The 15,115-nt window shown below is 28.7% G+C and overlaps 1 protein-coding gene across 1 annotated transcript; it reads right to left on the bottom strand.

Annotated features, from left to right (window-relative positions):
• Window positions 1-8,718: 8,718 nt before the first annotated feature.
• On the bottom strand, window positions 8,719-11,298 carry LOC109813056 (pectate lyase). Its single transcript, XM_020377168.3, has 2 exons — window positions 10,870-11,298; window positions 8,719-10,113 (listed from the first exon to the last, which is right to left on the bottom strand). Exons 1-2 carry the CDS (start codon window positions 11,073-11,075, stop codon window positions 8,988-8,990), a joined length of 1,332 nt encoding a protein of 443 aa, XP_020232757.1. The 5' UTR covers window positions 11,076-11,298; the 3' UTR covers window positions 8,719-8,987.
• Between the last annotated feature and the right edge of the window lie 3,817 nt (window positions 11,299-15,115).

Raw genomic sequence — 15,115 nt, 5'->3', positions numbered from 1 at the left:
ATATTTCACTATTTAGCGTGTTTTATCCTTACTTGTGCAATTTCTGGAAAACTTCCCAGAAGGTCATCCATCCCTGTACTACTCCAGGTCAAGCACGTTTAACTGTGAAGTTCTGATGAGTAAGCTACCGAAATGTATATATATGTTGTCAGTATAACTTGTACAAATTAATTCATTTAAGTCATCCTCAAATATACAATCTCATATTTGTACTATAATAATAATATATAATAATTTTATATTACGAATAATAATAATAATATATTTAATTATTCTTTATTTATATGTACTTACTTTTATAATTAACATCTACTTATTTCTATTTAAAATTATAATTTAAATTATTTAATTTTATAATTTATAATGATAATATAATTTATAAAATTATAAATATTTATTTATTACATACTTATAAATTAAATTTTAATATTTTTAATAAATTATTAATTAATTTAATATATTTATTTACCTTAAATCAAACATATAAAATTCAAAAAATGTATTTATCCTTGTTTTTTTTCTTCTAATTATCAACTATTAATAAAATACTAACTTAAAATCTTATCTAATTATATATAATATTCTCATATCAAATTTAAAACTAGATATTAGTTATACAAAAGTATTAAGATCATATAGTAAATTGTCAATAAGATTTTACTTAAATAATTTAAAATAATTAATGTTTCAATTATATTGTTAATTAGCAAATAATTTATTCCAAAACTAATTAATTTTTTTATATTAATTATTAGTAAAATTTAATAACTTTTAATTTAACAATTAATTGGATCGATGAAATTCAACATACACCATGAGTTATTGAGTGGAATAACTTTACCAAGAGTTATTTTGTAAGTTATCTTAAATCAAACATATAAAATTCAAAAAATGTATTTATCCTTATTTTATTTTTTAATTATCAACCATTAATAAAATACTAACTTAAAATCTTATCTAATTATATCATAATATTTTCATATCAAATTTAAAACCAGTTCTTACATTTTCGACAAATATAAATTTGTCTGAAATATTCTATCAATAATATAGCTTTTCCTACAAAAATTTTCTCATCGAAAATATAAATTTTCCAACAGATTTAATTTTGTTTTATAAGAAATCATCTTCGATTAATATAACATTTTGTATATATGATTTAAGAGTAAAATATTTTCAATTTAACGGTTAAATTTACAAAATTTACATTTAATATAAAGTTATTGAGCGGTGTAAGACTTAGTAAAATTTACACCATTGTAATTATAACCCCCCTCATATATATATATATATATATATATATATATATATATATATATATATATATATATATATATATATATATATATATATATATTAAATGTGACTTTTACTAAGTATTACACCGCTCAATAACTTTATGTTAAATGTGAATTTGGTAAATTCAACTGTTAGATTGAAAGTTCATATCTCTTATAGATTATATATACAAAACTTTATATTAATCCAAGATGATTTGATACTTCATTTTTATAAAACAAAATTGATGTAATATATTCATTTCAAAATACACTAAAATATTAACACTTTGATTACCTTCCAGTTATTGTTCAATTTTAACAAAATTTGATATACACGTATAAGGTGATATGAACTTTCAATTTAACGGTTGGATTTACAAAATTCACATTTAATATAAAGTTATAGAGCGGCATAATACTTAGTAAAAGTTACACTGATATAATTATAACCTCCTATATTATAAATATATATATATATACATACATATATATACAGGGACAGATGCACGTTTGGAATAGTGGGGCACTTGCCCCACTACTATTTGACATATACATAGTTTTTTATCTAAAAAACTAATATATTTTAAAAAAAATTATATTCTAATAAAATAAATATATAGATTCAGAAAAAATGTTTATTTATTTGATATCTGTCAAATTTTTTAAGGAAATTAATTCTCATGTGATAAAAAAAATTTCTTAATAATGAATTAATTTTTTAAAAAAGTTTAATTATAATATATATATGTATATATATATATATATGTCTTAATATTCACATATATAATATATATTAAAATAAATAATTTTTTGATAAAATAAAATTTGTAGCATGCATTTTTATGTTTTGTGTTTTTTATTTATTGTATACGTTGATTGAAAAAATCAAAATAGTAAAATTGTATACATTGATTAAAAAAATAAAAATAAGAAAAATCAGAAGATTTATGTTCCATTTAGAATTGTTATTATAAGATATATTTTAAAATAAATTATCATCTAAAAATATATATTAGATATTAAAAACATATTTATATCATAAATAAATTAAACTTTATTTTTATAAAATTTAACATATTTATTTTTATATTTTTAATAGTGTTAAATTATTATAAAATAAATCTTTATGATTGTAGTTCTACCCAAACATTTAAAAAATGTCTATGATAGATAAATAAGTCATACTTAAAATATAATTTTTTAAAGAAAGTTAGGTTCAAACCAACTAAATTATAATAAAATATAGTGTGACCTAATTTATTTTCATCTTTAATACTAATCGTAGATATAAAAAACTTGTAATAAATAATTATAATATATATTTATACCTTTAAAAGATATATAAAATTTTTAATACTACAAATATATATAAAATTAAAAATAATAAATTAAAAATAAGAAATTAAAATAAGAAATTAAAAATAATAATTAAAAATAAGAAATTTCCGACGGATTTATAATTTTGTCGGAAATTTTCGACGGAAATATAAATCCGTCAGAAATTTCTGATGGAATATTCCGTCAGAAATTTTTCGTCAAAAATTTCTGACGGATTTATTTTTTTGTCAGAAATTTTCGACGGAATTTTCTGTCAGAAAGTTTCCGTCAAAAATTTCTGACGGATTTATATTTTTGTCGAAAATTTCTGACGAAAAATTTCCATCAAAAATTTCTGACGGATCCATACCCATCGGAAATTTACATTTTTCTTGTAGTGAAAGAAAACTCAACTTACCACAACCACATTGAGTTGATCAACTTTACTTTCGATATCCACAAGTGGTAGGCGGAGGAATGCTTAATTTTTGGGTTTTCAAGCTTACCGATGACGAAGACGTTCATGGTATGATTCAAATGATTTGTGCCCTTAAACATCTTACTTCTGCTCAACTATATGCAGATCTCACACCAATAAATTCTTCCTATGAAAACCAACCTTCTTCCTATCAAAACAACCTTCTTCCTATCAAAACCAACCTTCTTCCTATCAAAACCTACCTTCTTCCCATGAAAACCAACCTTGTTCATATGAAAACCAACCCTTTTATTATGAAAACCAACCTTCGTTAGACGAATTTTATACACATGGCTCCTTTACCAACCTCCTTACATACATTTGGAGTCCCACAAGAAGAAGAAGAAGAAGGAGTCCCTAAAGTTGGAGTTCTTGAAGAAGAAGTTGGTCCTTTCAGTGAGGGGGAAGACGATGCAAGACTCCAACAAGACGGTGAACAAGACAAACAAGATCTTCTTCTACAACAATCTCAGCACGTAAGCACATTCATTTTCCCATCACACATGCATAATGTTGATTTACAAACAGATTTCACCAACCCTGAGTATAAACATGCACTTGACCATGTTGACGTCGAGTACTCTTTTGACAGCCTATTTTAAGGCATGACTTTCAACACAAAGGAGGAAGTCCAACATGTTTTAAATGCATACCATATAAAGAAAGGTATGTATTACATGGTGGAGAAATCTTCACCGACATTAATTGTTGCACGCTGTGTTAACATTACATGTGATTGGAGGTGCAGAGTGGTTTTTATTACTAGAAGCCAAAAATGGGAGCTTTGTAAGCTATCAGGTGAACATTCTTGTTCATCCCCTATTATCACACAAGATCATGTTAACCTTGGCTATGTATATATCAGCAAAAGTATTCTTGCTTTGGTGGAGAGTGATCCATCAATTTCAATTCCAACAATAATAGCACACATCAAAAGTGCTGAAGGCTACACAATCTCATACCACAAAGCGTGGATGGCAAAGCAAAAGGTAATTGAAGACTTACATGGCAACTAGGAACAATCTTACCATGATTTACCCAAGTTGCTCAATGTCATAAGTGGATTTCTTAATGGATTTGTTGTTGAGAAACAAACAAGGCCACTATACAACCGACAAGGTGAGATGGTTCATGATTATGTTCAATTCCATAAAGTATTTTGGACATTTAAACCTTGTATCGATGGGTTCAAATACTGCAAGCCCATTGTTCAAGTTGATGGCACATTCTTGTATGGAAAATACAAAGGAACTCTCCTTGTGGTCGTGGCTCAAGACGGTAACAAAAAAATCTTTCTAATTGCCTTTGCAATTGTTGAGGGTGAAACAACAGATGCATGGTTTTTCTTTCTACATTATCTCAAAAGACATGTTTGCCCTCAAGATAGCCTTCGCTTAGTTTCCGACAGGCATGAGTCCATCAAAAATGCCTAGGCTAGACAAGGTAGTGGTTGGACACCCGAGAATTCAGTGCATGTGTTCTGTATTCACCATATTGCCCAAAACTTCATGAGGCATTTCAAGAATGCAGAACGAAAAAAATTAATCATCAATATGGGTATGTACTTCTTAACATTAATTACTTTTATTTGTTTGACCATATTTCAACAATACTAAATTGTTCATTTTTTGCTAATCTCATTTCACAGCTTATGGGATGACTGAACCAAGATTCAATTACTACTACAACACACTAAGGAGCGAACCAGAAATTGAAGGTGTAATTGAATGGCTCAACACCATACCAAAAGAATAATGGACTCTTGCATGGGACGGTGGTCGACGATGGGACACATGACTACCAACTTGGTTGAGGCAATTAACTCCATTCTTAAAAAAATAAGAAATTTGCCAATTTCTACAATTATCATGTCGACTTATAAGAGATGTAATGCCTTATTCATCCAAAGGGGGAAGGAAGTCGATGCTAAACTTAGGGCTGACCAAGTTTATACTGAAATAATCAATAGGGCCATGAGAGATGCAGAATTAAAGGCTAATAGTCATCATGTTCTCGAATTTGATCGTCACAGTACACATTTTCTGGTGTAAAAGACCATTAACCCAAGGGAAACACGACCTACTGGAAATTTCACGGTTAGACTACATGACAAGTGGTGTGACTATGGGAAATTCCAGAAGCTACACATGCCATGCTCCCATGTTGTTGCTGCATGTAAGCATGTTCACCATAATTATAAATCTTACATAGATCAGGTATACACATTAGAGTATGTTTCAAATGTGTATAATGAATTATTTGGTAAACTGTCCAATGAATCTTATTGGCCGGATTGTGAAGAACCACAAATCATACCAAATCCGGAAAAAATTAGAAATAAAAAAGGTCGTCCAAAGTCATCCAGAATACGCACTAAAATGGATATGGTTGAACCAGGACAACCAAAAAGATGTTCTCTCTACAGGAATGTAGGTCACTCCAAGAAGAAATGTTCTTACCGTCAAGGTAGTTCAAGTTAACAAGCTTAAAATGTTTTGTAATTCCAAATGTTGTACTTTGTTTTCTATTATTTTATATAAAAATATTGTCTTTTATTTAATTATTTAATTTTATTCTAAAAACTTAACTAAATAATTTTTTAAAAAAATAGTATAATTATTTTAAAAATCTGAAAATTAAAAATTGAAAAACAAAAAAATAAATATAAAAATATGGAAAAAAAACAAAAAATGAAAAAAAAACCCAAAAATATGAAAACAAAAACCAAAAAACAAAGAAAAAAAACCAATAGAGAAATCGGTTACTGGGTAACCGATTTCTCAAAGGGTTTTTAATTTTTTTTAAAAAAAACCCTTTGAGAAATCGGTTACCCAGTAACCGATTTCTCACCTAAGCCTCAAAAATGGGTTATTTACGTAAATAATAATGGGCCTAGGTTATTTAAATAAATATAAAAAAATAGTATATTAAAAAAAAGTCCATTGGAGAACCAGAAGAAGGCATATTAGAGCAACTCCAATGAGAGTTGTTTGTCCCATGAGCAACTCAAGCCTCGGTTTTTTGCCATTGGAGGACTCTGACATGACAACATGAGTTGCTTGAAGAAAAGAGAGAGTTGCTTCCTGAAGCAACCATTCCTTATTGAACATATTTGGGAACGTTTCAGAAATAATAATGATAAAAAAATAATTTTGTATAGTATTTATGTATTTACTATTGCTTTATTTTATTTTTAATATATACTTATTGTGTATTTTTTTCTCGTAATTTATTTTCTTTCATTGTAGTGCAATTATCCTTTTTAATAAAAAATTAAATTTGGTTCATAAATGATTAGGAAAAAAAATTCTAAAAGTTAAATTTCTTAAAATTTTTTACCATTAAAGTAAATTTGTGTTTGAGTTGCTTTTCATTGGAGATGCCCTAAGGAATTTGAATGGTCAGCGACAACAATGTCGTCAAGGATAATAATTAATAATATTGTTAACAATTTTTTAAATAAGGATAAAATTGTAAATTAAACACAAACAATCTCAATCATCCAATTATTTATTTATATATCCAATGATTCTGATTTATACTTCATTCATGTACCACCTAACAAAAAATTTAAACTTACAAAACTTCCTACCTCACGAAGCACATTAGTGGTGCTTCATTTTAGAATTTTCCAAGAAAAATATATTGTTAGCATTATCTTATACAAAAATGTCATGCATTTATATACTGCAAAAATATCATGTAAGAAGAAAACAACTTTTAAAGGCGAATTTGAAACAACATTTCAAGACTTTACTGGAATCTAGATAATGTGTTTTGTTCTCGTTTTTGACACTTAAATGTTTTCCAATTGGGGAACATGTAGGGACCATGAGATTCTACTTACTTCATATATATGGTTAGTTTTTGCAATTTTTTCTCTTTCAATTTTGTGTCATGTAGGACCTTAAGATTCTAAATTTTTGTGATGGAAATTTTTTTCTACAAATTTTATCTTCTTTTATCAATTGGGGTTATGTAAGGACCATCATAGTTTATTTTGTTTTCAATTATTTACTTATGCAATTCATAGTTTATTATAATATTTGTATGAATAACTTTTTTGTTAAAATATTCATTGTGATGGTGACATTTGGATGAGACTCAACACTACAATACAAAGGTGGACAAGTCCACATAATTGATGATGTAAGAATATTCTATTTAGTGAGCATATATCATCTATTTGAGAAATGATCTTATTTAAGGAGTACTAACAAAAGAGTTTGATTAATGTGAAGTTGATTAGTAAGGATTTAATAAGAAAAACTCAAAGAAGGTCAAGTAATAAAAATACAAGAAAGAGGAAGCGTCCAAAATTTTGCTAATCATTATACCTACACAATCTTAATTATATTGTTCTAACATGCCCTGTTGTGTCTCCTCCTAGTATATATTTTTAGGACTAATGTTAGTGCTTTCATTTTGTAATGATTTTGTTTAGTCATTGATTTTAGCATTTCATTAGTTCGTTTTCATGTTGTAGAAATGTGTCATCCTCTACCCAAGAGTTTTTGTGAATCATATCCTATTAAACTTTATTTCAAACTCTTTTTGTCATCTCCTTTATTATATATATATATATATATATATATATATATATGAGTGTATTAGTATATGGGTAGAAGATGTCATAATCATTCTCACATATCACAGATGATGGATTTTGTGGCCTTTTCTGTCTGTTCCACAACCATTGGTTCCTCATGAGGTCTTCATTGAATAGAGATATAAGGTGTTTTTTCTTACTTGTTGTTCCTTCTTTCTCTGACGTTGTATCTCTGTTAGTCTTTTTGATCTTTGAATCGTAGTAAAGATTTGCATTTAAATTCTTTTATATAATTAAGCCTTTTTTTAATATTAATATCTAGAAATCACGTATATGACAGAAAATTTGCAAAGACACAAATATGCCAATAACATGTTACAATTGAGAAAAGCGAACAGTGAGGGATATGTATGTACATTATGTTATGTATATATGTAATACGGTTAAAGCACCACTTATATAATGGATAAATTATCAACTTTTGAACTCTTTAATCGAAAATTCAAATCTATATGATATATAAAAGAGATAATGCCCTTTAATTTTGACATTTTTCAGACATTTATATCTTTTTATTATATATTATTTTTTTCTCACCATTATATGTTATAAAGTTAAAATAGAAAATAAAATATGTATAAAAAAATAATTAATCCTATCAAAAATGATTATTCTCTTAAGATTATTTTACTATTTTTCAATTATATATTACACCCAAAATCATTTTAGCTATTATAACTTGCAATTTTCTCGATCAGAACAAAATTTACACCGTAACTAGACTTGACATTTTTATTTTTATTTTTTTGCCAATCAGCCAAACAAATTTTCTTTTCCTTAACATGCAATTCACAGTGTCACCAATTAGGAGATACATGCAATGCAAAGTGCAAACGAAAATAATTAAACGCTTGTGTATTTTGAACACCAAATTACTTTTCATAAAACACCTCGATAACACTTCACTTTTCATTTCTAATTATTTTGTTACCTCAATCTTTTCACGTAGTACACTAGAAGAAGGAAAAGATAATGTTTTAAGGATGTCTTGAGAAACATTCATGTTAATGAAAGAAGCAAAAGAAAGCTTGTAATAATAAAAAAAAATGGAAGTTAATTTATTGCGATTTTAACCCAAGCAACAACAAAACCTTTGGTTTTTTGTGTCCTCAGTCTTGGAAGAGCACAATATTGTGTGTGTTGCAGAAGATATACAAGAGGTCTACGTAGGTTATATCCTCCAACTAATAGACGATACTGAATTCATCATGCTCATGCATCGGTCAAGGGTCAAGGATCCTAGAGGATTATCCTACACATCTTCTGAATAAAAATAAGAAAGCAAAAACGAAATGTTGGTTCTCTAACAAGGCCTGCCAACGAAGCAATCTAGGGCACCAGCATGGCGTGTGAGCCTGCTAACGTGAGTGCCATCTCTGGGCTTCATGATGAGACCCTTGTTGTACGTCAACTTGATCGGTGACCCTGAAGAGATGAAGGTGGCCCCGTTCATGAAGAGGTCCATTTCAGATTGCCACTGCCAATTCTTCCACACATCGGGTTGGGCGTAGTCTCGGTGCGTGATCACCTTCGCGGCGTCGTTGTTGGGAGCGATGAAACGGTTTCCTTGGCTCAGAATGGTTGGCCCTGAGCTTCCTCCGATGGCGTACATCATCCAGTGAGTGTAGTCGTTGTTGAGGACGTGCACGAACCCCCACCTGCACCTCGGCATCCTCTGAATCAAACCCTGCCCGAAGTGGTTGAACGCCACTGTTATCTGCATGATCTTGTCCTTGTCGTACATGTCATTCGCACCGAACAGCATGACATCGTTGTGTTTCGTCATGTGGCAGTTTGAGATGGTGATGGCGGTCGAGGCCTGGATCACGTCGATGAGGCCGTCGGCGCAGTTAGAGAGGGAAACGTGGTCGATCCAAATGTTGGAGGCTCCGAAGATGGAGATGGCGTCGCCGTCGCTCCTCGTCCTGAACCCGACGTGGTTGTACGAGTCTCTGATCATGCCACCGTCCTTCGGGACAACGTTCTTGATGCGGATTCCGTGGACGATGACGTTGTTCACGAACTGCATCGTTATGCCAGCGCCGTCCTTTATCTGAACGTTGGCGCCGCGGCCGTCGATGGTCTTGTCGGAGGAAATCATCAGCTCCTGTTTGAGAGTGATGATCATGCTGCGCTGGAACGTGATCCACAGTGGGCCCTGTTGGGTCACGCCGTACCGGAGGGTTCCGGGCTTAGGGTTCTCCATGTCGTCGTCGGACTCGTCGGTCACCACGTAGATGGGCCCGCCCAGCCCGCCCACGGCCCTTCTTCCGAACCCTTTGCCGCATTTCGCCAACTTGTAACGGTCGTTCGCCCAGTTAGGGTCACACCTCCAGCATGTGTCTATGGGGTTTGTCGCCTCACATGCCTCATCTCCTGTCTTCCTCTGCCTTAGTTCCCTCCTCTTCAGTGTCGCGTTATTCAATGCCCTGCATTGAACACAAAAAATCTAATATCAAATCATGAATTTATCAGATGAGCAGCTCAACAAGTATCATGGTTGACAAGTGGATCCAAATTTAAGATTCTTTGTGTTGAAGGTTTTCCTAACGATAACTCTGTATGGAAGAGAGTTTAACATGAAAGGTTAAAAGATGTGTCTCATTGTCGTGAGGTCATGATGGAGTGTTAGTACAAGTACTTATGGCATTATCGGATAATACTCGTAAATTAATAATTTCTGTTGCAAAGGATAAATTATGGGCTATTGCTCCGGTGCCCTCTTATTTGAAGGGGTTTTGGTGCCCCTCAGTACAAAAGTTGGGTTTTTAGGGGCAATAAGGTAAATTGATAGCCTTCGGACAATTTATCAATTTACCTTGTTGCCCCTAAAAACCCAACTTTTGTACTGAGGGGCACCAAAACCCCTTCAAATAAGAGGGCACCGGAGCAATCTCCTAAATTATGATCTCTTGTTTGAGAAGAAGATTATTAGGATGCAAGCAAAATTTCACATCATTCAAACAAAAAGATGGACATGAATTTATATATACAGAATTGTTTTTATTAGTAGAAAGATCTTTTGGATGGTATTCAAAAGTAAAATCATGAGTTTTAGAGTTCAGAACGGACAATATCTTAGAAACATACATACATGAGTATATGTTAAACACAAAATAAATGATACTAAAACATGTTTTTGAACTAGAATTCATGCAAGCATATATGTTGCAACGTATACGTACAAGTGAACATGGAAATTGAGTTCATCGGTGACATCTATAGGCGATGGGATGTAGGACTCTAGAGCGCGTTTTTCTGCTTCTGCAGCTTGGGCTTTCAGAAAATCATCGAACTCACCAATGCCAGCCTCAAGGCATGGAATAATGGCGAAAGTGGCCAAGAGGATTAGAGCAACCTTATTTGCACTTCCAACCATTATTCTTCCCATGCCTTGTGCTTTTCTTTTTTTCTTACCTTGGCTCTCAAGACGTGGCTCTTTTTGCCTTTTTTATTTTTTATTTTTTTTATTTTTTTAGGCAAGGTTTAGCCAAGGTCTTGGGATTTGTTGGTTAAGCCCTTAACGCTCAAAATCAACAAGACCTTGGCACGCCTGTACCACTCAAACCAAAGTAATTACTTGGGCACTTAGCATAATGCTTGGTTGAGTCCATCCTTCATATAGCACCAACATGCTTATATAACAATGGTGGCCCTTGAAAAGTGTCGTATGCTTTCAAATTTAGCCGCGCAAAGAGTGCCCAATTATTCGTTCTGTTTTAGAAAGTTTAATTGTAGTATTAGTTTGATTTGATGCATTCTTTGACAGTTTTCCAAATATTCAATGTTTTATTATTGGCCTCATGACTTTGTCAACATTGCCAGAATGGTACATAATGCACTCCTTTGGAGAAAATATTGGATTGTATATTTTTCCCACCCTTTGGTTTAGTTGGTCAACAATAATTTATAGTATATATATATATATATATTAACTTAACCTCATATAAACGGATAAAATTGTTCAAACTTTGATTGATATGTTGATAGTAGTATTAATATTAGTCTCCAACACGTGTGTTACTTTGGCCTATTATGAGCAATGCAATCCATTTAATTTCATAATATTCTAGAAAAATATAATATAATATGTCATATATATGGGTTTTTATGTTTGATATATTTGAAAGGATGGAAACTATAGCCATATTAAAACCGGTTCAGCATAACTAGTTAATTTCTCCAAGTATTGAAATTTTAATAAGTATTGAAATTTTAATAGTGTGTTTGGATGAGAAATTTTATAAATTCAAGGAATTTTAAATTATTGGTATTTGAATTACTTTGATTTCAATTTCTATCATTCTTAAAATATTTTGTTTGGATGAGTCAATTCAAATTTCTTAAATTTTAAATTGTTAGGTTGAATATGATAATTTGATTCCATCATATAGTAAAATTGATTTTAAAAATATATTTATATGTTGAGATTTTTAAATTAAATTTTATAAAAATAAATATTAATCCATTTTTAAATATTTAATAATTTTAAAAATTAATATTAGATAATATTTAATAATTTGAAAAATTAATATAAGATAATATTTAATAATTTTAAAAATATTTTTGAATATCCAATAATTAAAAGAATGAAGAGATAAGATAAAATATATAAGTGAAATAAGAAAAACAAATATGAGGAATTTCAAATTCTCCCATTTTTGAGAGAATTTGAAATTCTACTATTTTAAGGAATTTCATAAATGTTTGGATTTTAAATTCTTTGTAAATTCCTCATCCAAACAAAGTATTTCACCTCAAGAAATTTAAAATTCTTCAAATAAATGAATTACCCTATATAAATTCCTCATCCAAAGGAATTACCTTATATAAATTCTTTAAATAAAGGAATTTAATAAGTGTTATGGTGTGTTTGGATGAAGAATTTTACAAATTCAAGGAATTTTAAATTCTTGGTATTTGAACTACTTTGATTTCAATTTCTATCATTCTTAAAATATTTTGTTTGGACAAGTCAATTCAAATTTCTCAAATTTTATATTGTTAGGTTGGATATGATAATTTGATTCTATCATATGATAAAATTGATCTTAAAAATATATTTATATGTTGAGATTTTTAAATTAAATTTTTTAAAAATAAATATTAGCTAATTTTTAAATATTTAATAATTATAAAAATTAATATTAGATAATATTTAATAATTTTAAATATAATTTTGAATATTCAATAATTAAAAACATGAAGAGATAAGAGATAAGATAAAATATATAATTGAAATAAGAAAAAAAAAATATGAAAAATTTTAAATTCTTACTCTTCTGGGAGAATTTGAAATTCTACTATTTCAAGAAATTTCACAAATGCTTGAATTTCAAATTCTTTATAAATTCTTCATCCAAACAAGTTATTTCACTTCAAAAAATTTAAAATCCTTTAAATAAATGAATTACTTTATTTAAATTCTCTATCCAAACACACTATTACTTAATGTATATATAAGACATGGAAGAGAAATGGAAACCTGATTTTAACCAGGTGTAATTTCCATTAAGGTGCAGCTCCAATGAAACAAGTTATTTTTTTAATACTAATATTATAAGAATCATAATAATGGTCTATAATTGACTAAAATTTTATTTTTATAATTTTATATAAAAAACAAAACATTAGAGATAGAAAGTATGTGTTTGCTTCTTTGTGGACGTCGAACCATGTTTATTTATATATTCACGTAAGAATTCTCAATTTAACGTGGAAGAAAGTAAACAACTTTATATTGATGCATGTTATATTTTCTTCAAATATTACCCTCTTTCTTAGGTAGTTATTAAAATATAAAAACTATTTAAGTAGTCTTAAAAGTATTAAATGTCATGGTAAATAATCTTTCGAATATCAAAAAATATTTTAAATTTGTTTTCAAATTTACTAAAAGAGAAAAAAATAACTTACTCCAAATGTAAATCTTAACTTATTTCTAAAGTTTACATTAAATTACAACAATCTAATGATTTATATATTGATCAAGTCCACAATTTAAAAAAAAAAATACATAATATGTAAATTAAAGTAAGAATATTTTATATATATAAACTTAAGAATTATATTAACAAATTTTAAATGTTTTATAAATTACTTAAATCAAATATTAATTTGTTCTACGCGCTTTATAAATAAAGTTATATGATATAATTTGGAGAAAAAAGAAATATTTTTTTAAAAAAGTAAATATGAAGTTAAATCTTAAAATATGTGTTGAATTGGAAAAGGCATGAGGTTTATACGTAAAAATTATATATCTTAAAAAGGATAGAAAAATGTTTATCATATATTAATAACCATATATTTCCAAAAAAATAATAGTCATGTGTATAATAATATTTGTATACCTTCAATAACAAACATTTTAATTAAACTAGAGTAACAGCTTGTGTCGTGCATGAATATTAAGTTTATAGTCTTTATTTTTATATTATTGTGATTTTTATGTATTTTTATAATTATTTTTTTATTTTAGAATAAATTTATTTTAGTGTGTGTGTGTATATATATAAAATTGAATATTGATAAATTTAATTTATATAAACATGCATCCCAAAATTTATATATATATATATATATATATATATATATATATATAATTGGTTATGTAAGTACAAAAAAAAATGTGTTCATGTATATTGAAATTAATATAACATTAAATTAAAAAAATAAACAGATAAAGAAAATAACAATCTAAACTATTCATGTAGCATTGCTACGCCTTGGATGTTAGCAAGATACAAAATGATCGGTGTCTTCAAACACTATAAAGACTTCGTTACAAGGAGCACCCTGTTTAGTTAGGTAGGCGCAAACATTCTCCTCTCCGAAGGGGAAGTTAGAAAAATGATAAAATAATATAATAGACTAAATTATATTTTTATTCTTTATCTTATTTTTTTATATTCATTTTAATTATATTTAGATTAATTTATTTTTTAAAATAATAATTATTTTAAATTTAGTGACATAATTTTAAATCAATTTTCAACTGATTCAAAATATGAAACTTGTAATATTAGATTTAATAATATAAGTTAATTATTAATCAATAGATATTAATATGAAAAGACTAGAAATTATCATACATGAAAACAAAAAAATAACAATTATAGGCCTCCAACCCCAAGTGTTACTGTTTTTCTATTTGTAATCTCCTTGTTAATCTTTTTATATGTAAATATCAATGTTTATGCCCCCCTCTTACCCCAAACGCACTTTCTTTTGTTTTACTCGATGAACAAAAAATATTTGGTGGCCCAGACGTGAAGTAACACGTGAAGCTCCATGCATTTTTTGTGTACCTCTCCCCTCCCCTATCTGAAAAATAACAAGTAACACGTGAAGCTCCATACATTTTTTGTTTTATATTGCTCTACCACAGAGCCTGGATTCAGGAGTATTTTGTTAGTTACACTGCCAACA

This window comes from Cajanus cajan, chromosome 2 (genome assembly GCF_000230855.2).
Source record: "Cajanus cajan strain Asha chromosome 2, NIPB_CcT2T_4, whole genome shotgun sequence".
NCBI classification, from domain to species: domain Eukaryota; kingdom Viridiplantae; phylum Streptophyta; class Magnoliopsida; order Fabales; family Fabaceae; genus Cajanus; species Cajanus cajan.
The sequence above is the reverse complement of the archived record's forward strand: the minus strand, read 5'-3'. Positions and strand labels throughout refer to the sequence as shown.

Coding starts and splice junctions, on each gene's coding strand:
- LOC109813056 (XM_020377168.3), bottom strand. CDS start 11,075: ATGGGAAGAATAATGGTTGGAAGTGCAAATAAGGTTGCTCTAATCCTC. Junction 10,114..10,869: donor CTCAATTTCCATGTTCACTT/GTACGTATACGT, acceptor TGTTCAATGCAG/GGCATTGAATAACGCGACAC.